General features: G+C 39.6%; 1 protein-coding gene across 1 annotated transcript in view; it reads right to left on the bottom strand.

Moving 5' to 3' along the window:
* LOC118321287 (protein kinase C-binding protein NELL1-like) overlaps positions 1 to 12,937 on the bottom strand; it is a 247,958-nt gene that overhangs the window by 212,436 nt on the left and 22,585 nt on the right. Inside the window, exon 3 of the mRNA XM_035652555.1 lies at positions 2,781 to 2,931. Coding sequence (XP_035508448.1) covers positions 2,781 to 2,931 — 151 coding nt within the window. The remainder of the gene's footprint in view (positions 1 to 2,780; positions 2,932 to 12,937) is intronic.

Raw genomic sequence — 12,937 nt, 5'->3', positions numbered from 1 at the left:
TTGTTCTATTCAGCCTAGTGGAGCAGCAATAAACCTTCTCTCCTATTCCCCAGTGCCGGGCACAAGAAGAAAAAAAAAAGTTTCTTCTGCTTTTGCAGTGGGTAACGAGAAATGCTTGCATTCAAAAGGCGTTTTCACTTTGAGGATGAGGAGAGCGGAGGATGAGAGGAGGGAGGAGAGAAGGATATTATCATATTGGGAAAGCGGAGCTGGCAGAAGAGGTGGGAGGGGAGAGAGGATGGTTTGATTGTGCTGAGAGAAAGATGAAGAAGTAAAGAAGGGAAAGAGAAGGAATGTATGATTGGATTTGGCCGAGTGGTACGGCTAGCTGTCTGTTAGCTGGCTGAATGGGAGGTCTGTGTTATAATGGAAAAGAATGGGCATCAGCCGAGGGCTCTAATAGGGCCTTCAGAGAGGATTCAGGGGTTCAGAACAAATCCTCGGTCACAATGGAGCACAGGTCTGCACCGAGCCAGTCAAGGCTCTGTCCATCTCGCCAAATTTAATTACACTCGCAGTGTGGCAGTCTGACTCACACAACAGCTCGTCTCAAAATAACTCCAGCATGCTGTGGCTTGGCTGGGCTAGATTTGCATCCAGTATATCCTTTATGATACAATACACAATATTTGAAGGATAACGAAAGGTCTTGAAAATCAAATAACTGTATATTCTGTCACGCAAATAAATAGTGTAAAATATAGCCTGTGTTTCATCTGTAAATGTTAGTCAGTTTACCAAAATTACAAGAAAGAAAGCATATGTTCTCTTTTACCTATTTGGTATATAAAGTTATGGAGATAGCTGTATACAGTGAGATTTTGAGATGTCCACGTTTGAAAAGTATGCCACCTCATCAGCAATGTTTCCTTTCACAAATATCATCAAGTTACCATCTAGTTTCTGTGCCCAAATCTAAGTAAACTTTAATTATAGCTGCGGTAAATCAGAAAAAATCCTTTTTGTAACAGTTTTGGAAGACACTGACCAACATTGCTGTCTTCTTAACAGAGGCATTGGATCAGAATACACTCATATTAAAAGCCAATGACAAATTGTGTATTTTTCCATTTTGGTTTGAGGACTTGTTGCTCAAAACTTAAAAAAGCCAATGTGTGTATGGCTTCATACCATCAGTAGTAAGTAGAGAAATACATCTTGTTGTAATATGGGTGAACAAATCCTTTAAAAGTCAACAACCGTACCCCAACCACTTATTTCTGTACAATATAAACGCCATAGACTGCCTTAGGAATCAGTATATTTGACAGCTGGGTGTGTTTGAGTGTGGCTGAGTGTCTTTAATGCAACATTTGCTTTGTCCGAGCACTGCTCCGAGCTACATATGCTGCATGGTGCATGTCATTGTGCCTGAAGGAGGAGGACAGTACAGTCACCTGGCTCCATTTAGCTGTTGTTTGGCCAGCCCGCTGTGCGGCAATTACGCCTGCAGTTAACGTGAGAGAGAAAGCGAGAGAGAGACTGTCAGAGAGAAACAGAGAAAGAGTGCCGACTAAAACGCAACTCGCAGGATCACCTTGAAACCGCAGCATGGGCTAACATTCAATTTCAATAACCTACTGTATAGTAGGTGCTTGAAGACAAATTAGTGCACAAGCATGCACATACACACCAATGGAGAAAATACAAAGACAAATATACCATTATAGGTAAAAGTCCTGCATTCAAAACTTGACTGAGGTAAAAGCATACATCGTCAGCAAAATGCACATAAAAATATAAAAAAATTAAAGCAGTCATTCTGTATTATGTGACATATGCTTATTATTACCTATTATAATTATAGGTTGAACTAACCTGTTACCTGACCTGAAGTACAACAACTGCAATTTAGCATAACATAGTTTTTTTTCTAAGCAGTGCAGTAACTGTTGCTTTGTTTACTACATTTTAGAGAACTAGCCTTCCCTACACACGTCTCTTCATCAGTTGAGGGGCCCTCTCTCTCACTCTCCCATTGTGTATGATTTTGCCTTTGTCTAGACTCCCGGCAAACACATATACACACTCCCTTGCACGCTCACTTTGAAAGCATGCTTTACAGAACTGAGGGCTTTTACCTTCGGAGGAGTGGAGGAAAATCAATGGTGCCTGCCCTTTAAAAACAATTCACAGTTGTACAGTTTCTCGGGGGTGGGGGGCGAGGTAGTGCTTGCTGCTGCCACTCAATGATGTCCTACAGCCATCACATTTTGTAGCAAAATTCTGTCCATTGCAACACTTCTTTTATTGCAACAGCCAAGAAGAAATTACCAATGTTCAAGTTATTGCTAAGAGGAAAAAGATTTGTACCTGCTTCTGTACTCTAGTGGTTCATCGGAGCTTTGTTACAAGGCCATATGTTCTTGTTTTCAGTGCAACAGCCACAGTCAGAGATGCTGTAAGTCTGTTTATGCAGCATTCTACAATCAAATGTTACATTATTGGCATGCTTGGTATTGCTTAGTGCTTCATATTCATCTTACAGACACAATACGTGGAAGGTTATCTTTGCCCTGAGCATACAGGAGGAAACGCTGCATTACTCCACCCACTGACTTGCCCTCCCATCACCTGCTGACTTACACGGGCAGTGGAGTAATCTCACACTGATCTTAGCTTTACTACACCTCATCAACAGCCATCTGCAAACAGCTATGAGCGAGATGAGAATTCATTTCTGGGTTTAATTTAAAATGAGAGAGCTCAGTAACCCGTTGAAGTAAAGTTGTGCAGAAAGAAGCTGCAGGCCAAAATGAAGAGGATTACAGATGGATTACCTGTGTTCTGACTCGTGGATGGAGAATATGACTCCTGATGTGGAGGACTTCTGCTGGATGGAGGCCAAGAAGGTAAACTCACTTTTACTCCTGAACAGCTGCACCACTTTCTCTGTGATGTGTGCCGGGGCGTGAACTGCTCTCCCAACATCTGAAGGAATAAAGTAAAAGGGAAAAAAATCATTTTTCATAAATGCTTTTCACAGACGCTGTGCTGTCTGTCTCCTCCATGTTCACTTGCCAAGTGTAAGCAACATATTAAGCTTGCTAATCACACATAAAGAAACAACTTTACACTTTGAATATACTGGTTATCTCATCAGCAGATCTGGCAGATCTGTCTGGCAGTCTGTGTTTGACAAAAAAAAAAACGGGTTGACTACTTCTGGACAGAGCCTTCGTCCACACGTTTGTAGTTTTTGCCTTTAAAAGATTCAAGTTAATTGCAATTTCAGTCTTATTCTTGCAGTTTTAGTCATCATTTCTAACAAAACACCAGTAGTCAGATGATAAGACAGGTTGTAAACAAGCCAACAGTGTAGCCAGGAAACTGTGTTAATAGAAAATGTTGTTAATAGAAAACGTGTATTATGTTAATAAGTATAGGAGGTCAAATTTGACCAGGAAGTCAATTTGGGTCTTAATTTTACTTTCTGCCTTTAGTTTCTCTTCAAACATTGAGGTTTGTTTCTTGTCTGACTTAAGAAATGCTGCCATGTTCTCAGATCTCAGAGCATTGCTGTGTTATTATTGCTGAAAGGAATAGTATAAAACTACAGAGTGATAAAAAAGTTTTTGACATTAAAGCATTGACAAATAAGCTTAGAATGTCTACTGTGTGACCCTGTATTTATACAGAAATCTCTATGCTTGTAATTGGCATTCCATGGATGCATACATGTCAGCAATGTGATTTGTTAATGGTTTTGCATGTGTTTCCATCTCCAACACCTTATTATTTGCAGATGATGGTTACTTCGGGTAAGATGACGAGATGATGAGATGAGTTTATGAAGATGAGTGACAAGTGTCAGAATATAAACAGCTGAGAGTTCAGAGGATAGCAGCACAAATGTGCCAAGAGAAAAGCTGAACTGTATTCCTACAAAATATGGGGAATGTACAGGACAACAAAAATAGGTATATGTTTGCATAAAAATAAATAAAATAAAAAAAATAAAATAAAAAAATCATTTAAACTAAGGAGTGAGTATGTATGACAACTGTTTTTGTTGATTTTGAAGACACAACATGACTCTGCTGTCTCTAGGAAATCTAGGAATGTAAGCATTTTTGTATATGTGAATATGCATGCAGGAGGAAATCTAACAAACAGTAAAAATGTGTCTGAGCCACCAGAACTGAGGAATGATCTCAACGAGAGGCTGCTGTGGTTCCACACTCCCAGCTGTACATGACAGACAGTCCAGTGGAGAGGAGCCTGTGGCTGTCTCAGCACAGGACTTTTAAAACTCCCCAGGGTGACAGTGGCCCGCCTGCCTTCACACTCAGCCTCCCTGCTGTCACAGCCCAGTCGATGGAGTGCCACTTCCCTTGCCCCCTGGTTCTCCAACATGTCATTAGATCACCCCTTTAAAATCAGATTTCAAGTCTGTTTTTGCTTTTTTACCTTCACTTGACAGACAAAAAAGGAACTGTGTGTTGTACATGAAGGTCAACATATTGTTTCCACATTAATTCAATCCCATTCAAACTGCAGCTGTTGCTCCTCATGTAAGAGCTTAATACAGTGAAGGTCACACTCTTCACATGTATGATTGATCGAAGTTGTAGTAATGAGCAAATAAATCAAAGCAGACCCTTATTCCTGTGCATATGAGCTCAGCTACAAACAATATGGGAAGCTAAATGGTATTTTATCTGCAGTGATTCAACTCATGACCCTTTAAAATAATGCCATGGTTCAACTGACTCAAATGCTGAGAACACCATCATTTTTATTTTATTTTAAGTTCATGTGCAAACAACATCCTCATACTTAAACAAATAAAATTGTTGTTTTTCATTGCCTTGCAAGAGTGATTTGAGCATTTCTGGATCTGGCATACTGGCCAAACGAGAAGTCCACACCTAAATGACAAAATACTATAGGTGGTTTGTCACTGCTTTAAATAAATGCCCAAACCATATATACATAATGTCCACTGCCAGGTGAAGTGAATAACACTGACTATCTGGTTATCAGTGGGTGCGATATATTAGGCAACAAGTGGACATTCTGTCCTCATAGTTGATGTGTTAGAAGCAGAGAAATGGGCAGCGTAAGGATTAGAGCTACTTTGACAAGGGCCAAACTGTGATGGCTAGACGACTGGGTCAGTGCCCAGGTGGTCATAATGTCATGGCTGATCAGTGTAAGTGTTTTCTGTTCTGCCAGCTCTGTGGTTTAGACCTGACATAAATTGGAAAAAGTTAGGGAAAGTGCTCATAATTAGAAGAAACCAACACTGAATTGATTGAGTTGAATTGACTTTGAGTGAGAAAGCTTAAAAAACTGAATATTAAAAGAATGACACTGATATATTTTTAAAAACATTTACTTTATTTGTTTTTTTTATATGAACAGAGCAAATACTATGAAATTACTGACAGCAGCATGTCCTGTTACTTGTTTATACATGAAAGAACAGACAATATAGTTGTTTTAATCTAGTCTGTACCTAAAGATTGGTCTGTTTCTTGAAATAAGCAAAGCCATTTTGTTTTCTCATATTAGATGTTTGGCATGTGAGAGTGACAATCATACAGCAAACACTGTTTCTTTTCAAATCTGGCTGGAGAAAAGACAATATTTTGCTGATGATTAATTAACTATTTATTAATTATTAATCATTTATTTTTCTTTAAGATTTAATCATGTTAAAATACGATTTTATGTGTTTATTGTGGTTCTTATTAGTATGGAAGGTCGGCTCGTCTGAGTAAGGCTGGGTCACAAAGTGCTGTCTCTCAGTCATCATATTATCATATTAAACTCTAACATCCTTCTTCACTCACACAGCTTATATTAATTAAAGACTGTTGCCAGATTTGTTATTAAATCCTGATTAACAATTTGGATCTGAAGTTTTGCCATAGTTTTTTATTATCCTCATTTTACTATTGAAAATGTGTTTTCCAACATAATTAGGATTAATTAGTCTGTTTACACGTCTATAATAAGAGCTAGGGAGAAAACCTGCTAACAGATGCTGTTTGACAAAGGGCTTGTAGACACAAACTTTACATTATTAAATTTGACACTTACACACAGAGTTTGTTAGTCTGTTTGAAAAAATGTTTCAAAGCAAAGAAAACTAAGTGTTATCACACCGTGACAGTTCACTGATAATGATGAATTGATGGCAGCAGAATGAGAAAAAGTGTCCAACATACAGCGGTCTCAGGTTGTAGACATAAACAAACCCATTTACAGTGACAGGAGGAAACAGGTAGAGCGGGAAGGTTCATCCTCCAAGCAGACATGATGAAGCTCAGTGTAGCAGGCAGCAGCCGGCTGTCGCCCCCCCTCCCTCTCGATTTTACAGCTCATCACTTTAATCAGGAGCCTGGCGGGTCCTCCCCCAGCTCGGGTAAGTCTTACAGATGGCCTCTTTAACTGGCAGCGAGGAAGAGGAGCTCAGCCGCGGCCCGGAGAGACTTCACTCACCAAAGACAGAGCCAGCACAGTCTGTGTGGACTTCTGTCTGGCCTGATATGGAAAACTCGTGTCACAGTGTCACAGCCAGATAAGCACATTACTGTACTATGCTCAAGTTTTTGCCAAGGGCACAAAGTATATCAGGGCAGAGTTTTCTCTGAGGCCAGTGTCCAGCAAGCCTGCAAGCCTGCAACTGGCAAGAAAATGTCCAAGAGCCTTCACTCTGGAGCTCACTAGGAAGAACATTACAGTACATCACCTCCTACAGGTTTGTATGTTTGTTTTTGTGCAGTGCTTAAATTTGCATCGAGTGCAACATAGCTGGTTGTTAATTAGGGTTGAGTGATATGACATGAGAGTTATTTGAAATATGAGATAATCCAATAACATTTACATATAGTGGCATAAGCATATAACCACCTTTGTTTCCAGCTGCTGTTAGGGTTAATGTTGTTGTTTAACTGAACTACATTAACACTACATTGTCCAAATAGAGCCAACTAAAAGCAAAAAGTGGCTAAGCAGCTTTTTGGACTAAAAGCACTTGAAATTATTCACCCACACAGGCGAAAAAAAACTGAGAAAATGATTAGGGTTGCAACAGTTATTTTTGTTGATGTATGTTGATTTACCCTCCACAGTTTCCCAGAGATTGAAGTCACATCTCCAAATAACTTTTCGGACCAACAGTCCAAAACCCAAAGATATTTACAATTTACAGTTTCTGAACTATCCTCTTTTTCATACCACTTGAGTTAGCAGGCCTGGAACTCACAACAAAGTTTCATCCATGAATATCAATACCCTATGAATCAGTATAAGTTTAGTACAGACCAACATTTTCTGGACAAAGTACAAATAGACAAACACTATCTATACTCAGATCAAAGAATGTCTGTGCAATGTACAGTCAGTCTGGCTGTCTGAGTTGGATGGTAGTGACATGTTTACAGTCCCTGCAGCAACACATTCAACATCACTGGCAGCTGCTCAGAGGCTGCCGGGCTCTGGTTACAGCAAGGAACAACATTAAAAGGTACAACAAGACAAGAATAACACATCAAAGTTTTCTGGCATCAGCTGCGGCCAATTAACTAAGCCCACAAAGACTGGACTTATAACTACTCGGAAGGTGACACACAAGATAAAAGTTTCATTAGCCATCACAAGTCTCTGTGATTCCTTCAGCAGAGACGATGCTGCCGACCTGCTCAGTAGGGGAGATATTTCAACAGGATCAAGGATAGCTTTATTATCCACAAAGGGCAATTTGTTGTACAGCCAGCAGTAAACGCATAACCAACATAACCATCAGCATAACAATACACCATAAACACAATACAAAGATCACAGAAAGTTATTTAAAAGGCCACTGGCAGGAAGTGTTTTAAGCAGTGGGCTAGTAGAATCACTTCTTGTAGCGTTTGAGTCCAAAAACAAGAGTTTTCTTGACAGTCTAAGTTACTGGCTGCGGTTAAGCCAACCAATTTGGGTTCCCTAGAATGTAACTAAGTGATGCCATGTTGTTACTGGTTTGTAATTACTGGTTTGATTGTAATATCACTAAACTCAAAAGTGACATTTATCCTGATAGCTGACGGACTAGCAGGCAAACACACATTTTCGGTAGGACCGGGTATTGTTTAAACTTTTTGATATTGATATTTGTAAGGGTACCGGTTCCTGACACTTAATTCTAACAAAAGAAAATGACATTACACATTATGCTACAATTACTCAGTACAAAAGGAGAAAGCTGCTCAAAGACATGAAGAAAATGATGGAATATCTTTAGTTCAGTATTGGACTACATAAAAAATACAAATAACTGTCCAAAGGAACATTAATAACAAAGTAATGTAAAGTAACACAGTAATGGCATTTCTTGACGTTTTTGGTACTGGGAAACTGTTCTGTTCTAAAGAGCAGCTCACCCGGGTCTGAGAACCTCAGGTGTAGTTCTCTCTGTTTATATAGCCCTATCTGTAAGCAATATTATGTTTGGTTGTCGTGGTAAATGGACTCACCAAGGAGCAAATATAGGTTAGCCACACTGACCAGCTAACAAGCTGCACAAAGTTAACTTAGTTAAAACTAACGAATAACATTGTTGCTGCATGCTTATTGGCACACTAACCCTAACCCTAACCCTAACAAGGTATCAAAGTTTGCTATAAAGCCCTACTTTTTGGTGTTTAACATGTATGTGAGTGTACCGTTAGGAATGGTACTGAAGTTAGTACTCTGTGCAGTGACAATTCTAAGAAAGAAATTCTATTTAATTCAATCCAATAAAAAACCTGTTACTGCGTCTTTAAGTGCTGTAGTACAAAGCAAAACAAAACAACATTGTGTGTTAGAAAGCCCCAAACAAAAGTATTGCTGCACCACGGAGTCCTATCTAAATTTCATACTGAACCATTAAATAACGCATTTGCATTGCATGCTGGCAAACAATCCCTAAAAGTGTATTATTTACCACTGCTAAAACTGGTGGCAGATGCTTGCTCAGTTCTTGTGTTTTTATGCCTTTGTCCCTATGTGTCGGTCAGCATTTTGTTCTGATCAATGTAAAAGTTAGACACAATTATTCTACTGCTTCAAATTCAGCTGTAGTCTCATCAACAAGTTCTCCCTTTGGGAATTTCTGGAAGCTCAGCTGGTTATACCAGTTCAGTACAATGAAACCATGGCATTAATGGTAAAAAAAAAAATACACCACAAGAGGACCTCTGTTTTATATTTTGCCCCTCTCCGTTTTGTATTAATCTTTTAATTTTTCTCTATAGACTTGCAAATTATTTAAAAAATGAAGAAAAAACAAACAACCTGGGAATAAATTTTCCACTTGTATCCTTATAAATCAGCTCTGTTGGCTCATGCAGGGCAGTAGTTGCATTCATGAATGATTACTGGCAACTTGATATGGAAATAGAGAGCCTATGTATGCCAATATCCTGTACTGCATATGCCACTTCCTTTTCAGTTTCCCTCACATGTTATACATTTTCATGGTCTTTTATCTTTTTTTCTTTCTGATGCTGCAAGAAGCCAGTCATCTCTATTTCCACACTTCCAGCCCTCCAGTCATCTGTACATCCACACATGAAGCTAGCCAGCCAGTCATCCATCCAGTACACAGCAGACTGTCCCTGAGGAGCTAGCCTGCTTTCAGCTGCTCAAGGCGGGTCTGCAGTGGAGAGTAAAAAGCAGAGAGACTGGACTGCAGAGCAGGGGCTGGGCTGGAACTGAAAATAAAGGACTGAAACAAACAGACACAAACCTCTAAAGGATTCAAGGTAATGTTTAAAACAAAAAATATATGTCAACAGCAACCACAGATGGCACTTCACCTTGAGTACAGCTGAAGCAGAGGTGTTGCAAATTCAGTGTACAGTTTTCCATCAAAAGAAAAATGCAAAAGAGCAACAAACTTAGGAATGCAGGAGAAGAGACATTAAGTCACCAAATAAATAACTGAACGAGGCAGTTTCGAGGCAAGCGGTACAGTTACAGCAAAATGGCAAGAAATGTGAAATAAGGTTTAGAAACTGGCAAAAGCCACAGAAAGTGAATAGTGTTCACACAAAAAACAACAACGGAGGAAGGGAGTTTGATGCACGTGAAGGAGACTGCAAGTGCATGTCAAGCAGCCTACAAACAGAGCCGAGCTCTCAGCAAGCTTCTCCTAAGTTGACTTGGCTTGCATTTGAAGAACTCCTCTGCTGCTGAAAAATTCATAAATCTGAATTGATAAAACATTGATGATTCAGTTCAAGTTTTCTTTCCCTTTGCAAGTAGATAACCTGACTGTAAACATTAAAAACCAAGTAAGCTCTATCTGGGAGATTATTGGTGTGATGTGTCACAAATCTAATGAGACGGGCCACAGATAAAATCCTGAGAGGGCGTGCTCATGCATCCATCAGACTAAGTGCAGTTTGATTACAGTAAATAAGGATGGAACTCAGAGAAATAAAGCCCATCTATCTGTGGGCGAGTCATCAGCTGCCACTTAAAGAACAATAATGCAGAGCCCTGACGCAAAAATCCAGCCAGAGGAATATTAGATATTGGTTAGAGTAATGAACTTCCCTTTTGAGTTCTTCCAGAGGCGTTGACATTTGCATGTTGTATCTCTAACACACACCAAACTTGCACAGTAAGGCTGTGAGCTGCTAAATCAAACAAAAAAAGAGTTTTGTAGGATCAATTAAATTAAAATAAAAAACTAAAGTGATTATTGTTTTTTTTTTTATGAGAAGAGTTCGACATTTTGGGAAATACGTGCATTTGCTTTCTTTCTGTCCATGAAGTTGAGATTGATTGTGGAGTTGAGACTGGAAGCAGTAATGAGATAAATCAGTCTCGTGTTTCCTGTGCAAAGACAGACTTTGAATATGCTTTACCTACATAGACTTCTAAAAGACATGCATTGGTTACACAAAGCTAGTCATGTATTCAGTGAAAATTAACAACTTTTTTAATTGACAAACATGAATTTTGAAAAAAATTACTGAGTAAGAGAGAAAGCTACCATAAATGCCTCTTAAGAAATGTAAGGCACAGTAAATGTCAACACAATCTTCTTTTGTAATTAGTCTGCGTACTAGGGAACAGAATGACTGCAAAACAAGCTCACAGAAACAGCCATCTAGAGTCAGCTTATAATGTTGTTATGGCTACAATGTCAGCAAACAGCTGCCAATTTGTCTCTCTAACAAATAGAAACATCCCATTGGAGTATTTTTATCCACATGTAGTAAGTTCAATATTCCCTCCTCCTACTTTTAGCTCTGGTTTGGTGTCCACCATGAAAAATATCTGGCTCTGCAGCTAGTGACTGGCTCCCATAGAAGTTAGTGTATATGCTGCTAGCATCAGTTATATCTGACTACTACTACTGCTACTACTGCTGCTACTGCTACTGCTACATTGAAAGTGGCTTCCGTAACAGTTTGACTAGATGACAATGTTTTCTCTTCTTACATTTTTCTGAATGTTGACCAAAATGTGTAATTGTGCGCTGAAAGCAGCGAGTGTTTCACCTCTCAGGCTGTATGCAGTTATTGTTGGGGCTATATGCAGCCTAAGAGGACCACCTGCAGACACTAATCAGGGCTGAATAGAGGGTATTTTATTAATTGTTATTATCTGCAAGCCACAAATGTGATCCCCTTTTCCACTTGGTGGTAATTGTTGTTGTTCATTGCCACAGAAACAAAGGCTCTTAGTTCTGAGATAGCCGAGTGTAAAATTAGCCAGTGGCTACTTATTCTGTAAGGGTTTTTTTAACTTTGTTTTAAGTGTGTGAGATTCAAGAAATTCAAATTTATGCTGCTCAACTATATAGAGTCCCTGTGGGCACTAATCTCTCATATAGTGAGGATTTCTGTGCATGTGTGTGTGTGTGTGCGCGTGCATGTGTTTTGTTAACAACTCTCTGGGCTGAGATCCTATCCATAATCTGCTCCACCCCCCACAGCTCTACACAATCCTCCTCTGCTGTGGGCAGGTTTTAACACCACAGCTGGTATTCTGTGCTTCAAACCGCTCACACTGTACACATACAAGATGAATCCACATACACACACGCATATATATATATATATATATATATATATATTTATCTAACCACTGGAAGAATCTTTAGTCTGTGGCAGCCCTACTAAAAACATGTGCCAGTCAGCTAGTTGATGTCGTTACTGACATTTCTGCTCCAAGCCACCATCGTCTGCAGTATCTAGGCTAACCGACTACCGCCCCTGTGGCACTCACTCCCATTGTGCTTTGAGAACGTGGTTCTCCAGCACATAAAGAACAACATCCCTGCCAGCCTGGACTGTAACCCGTTTTCATACAGAACCAACAGATCCACTGAGGATACCTTCTCCACTGCCCTCCACTTCTCACATCTTGAGAAAACAACACCTAACTCAGAATGGTGTTTGTTAACTTTAGCATTCAACATAATCTCATGAAACTGAAATTCAGAGAGCCCAACGGGACAGGTGACATGGTTTGCTCTATTTGACTAACAGTGCAAAGACATAAAACAGAGAGAAGCAACAAACTGTGACATTTTTTTTTTTCAGTTTTTGCTGTTGATAGACCAATATAATGAATGACTCATTGGTTCAGAACTAATACAGATAGAAATGCATTTGTACTTTGAGCAGTTCTTGAATGTTACATCAAAGACCAACCAGACTGTGAGCGTCAAACAAATCTGACTTAACAAACTGCAGCAGTGTTTCTGTCAGTAAACAGTAAAAAATGTGCACATTGTGCTCGATCACAGCTGCATCTGAGCATCAACAGCACAGGCAGCATTGCATCTTTGGTCACGCGGTCACAGGAAGCGCTATTTAAAACCGTGTGGTAAAGAAACAAAGAGCTAGTCAGTCCCACTTTCATCCTGTGAGCAAACAGCAGCAGTCTGACTCAGCTACTGGCTGCACACTTCTGTTACTGGCAGTGTGTGTATGTGTGTGTG

This window comes from Morone saxatilis, unplaced genomic scaffold, assembly GCF_004916995.1.
Source record: "Morone saxatilis isolate NCDOM2014 unplaced genomic scaffold, NCSU_SB_2.0 Contig11, whole genome shotgun sequence".
Lineage (NCBI taxonomy): Eukaryota > Metazoa > Chordata > Actinopteri > Moronidae > Morone > Morone saxatilis.
Note: the sequence above shows the minus strand (reverse complement) of the source record. Positions and strands in the feature narration are given on the sequence as shown.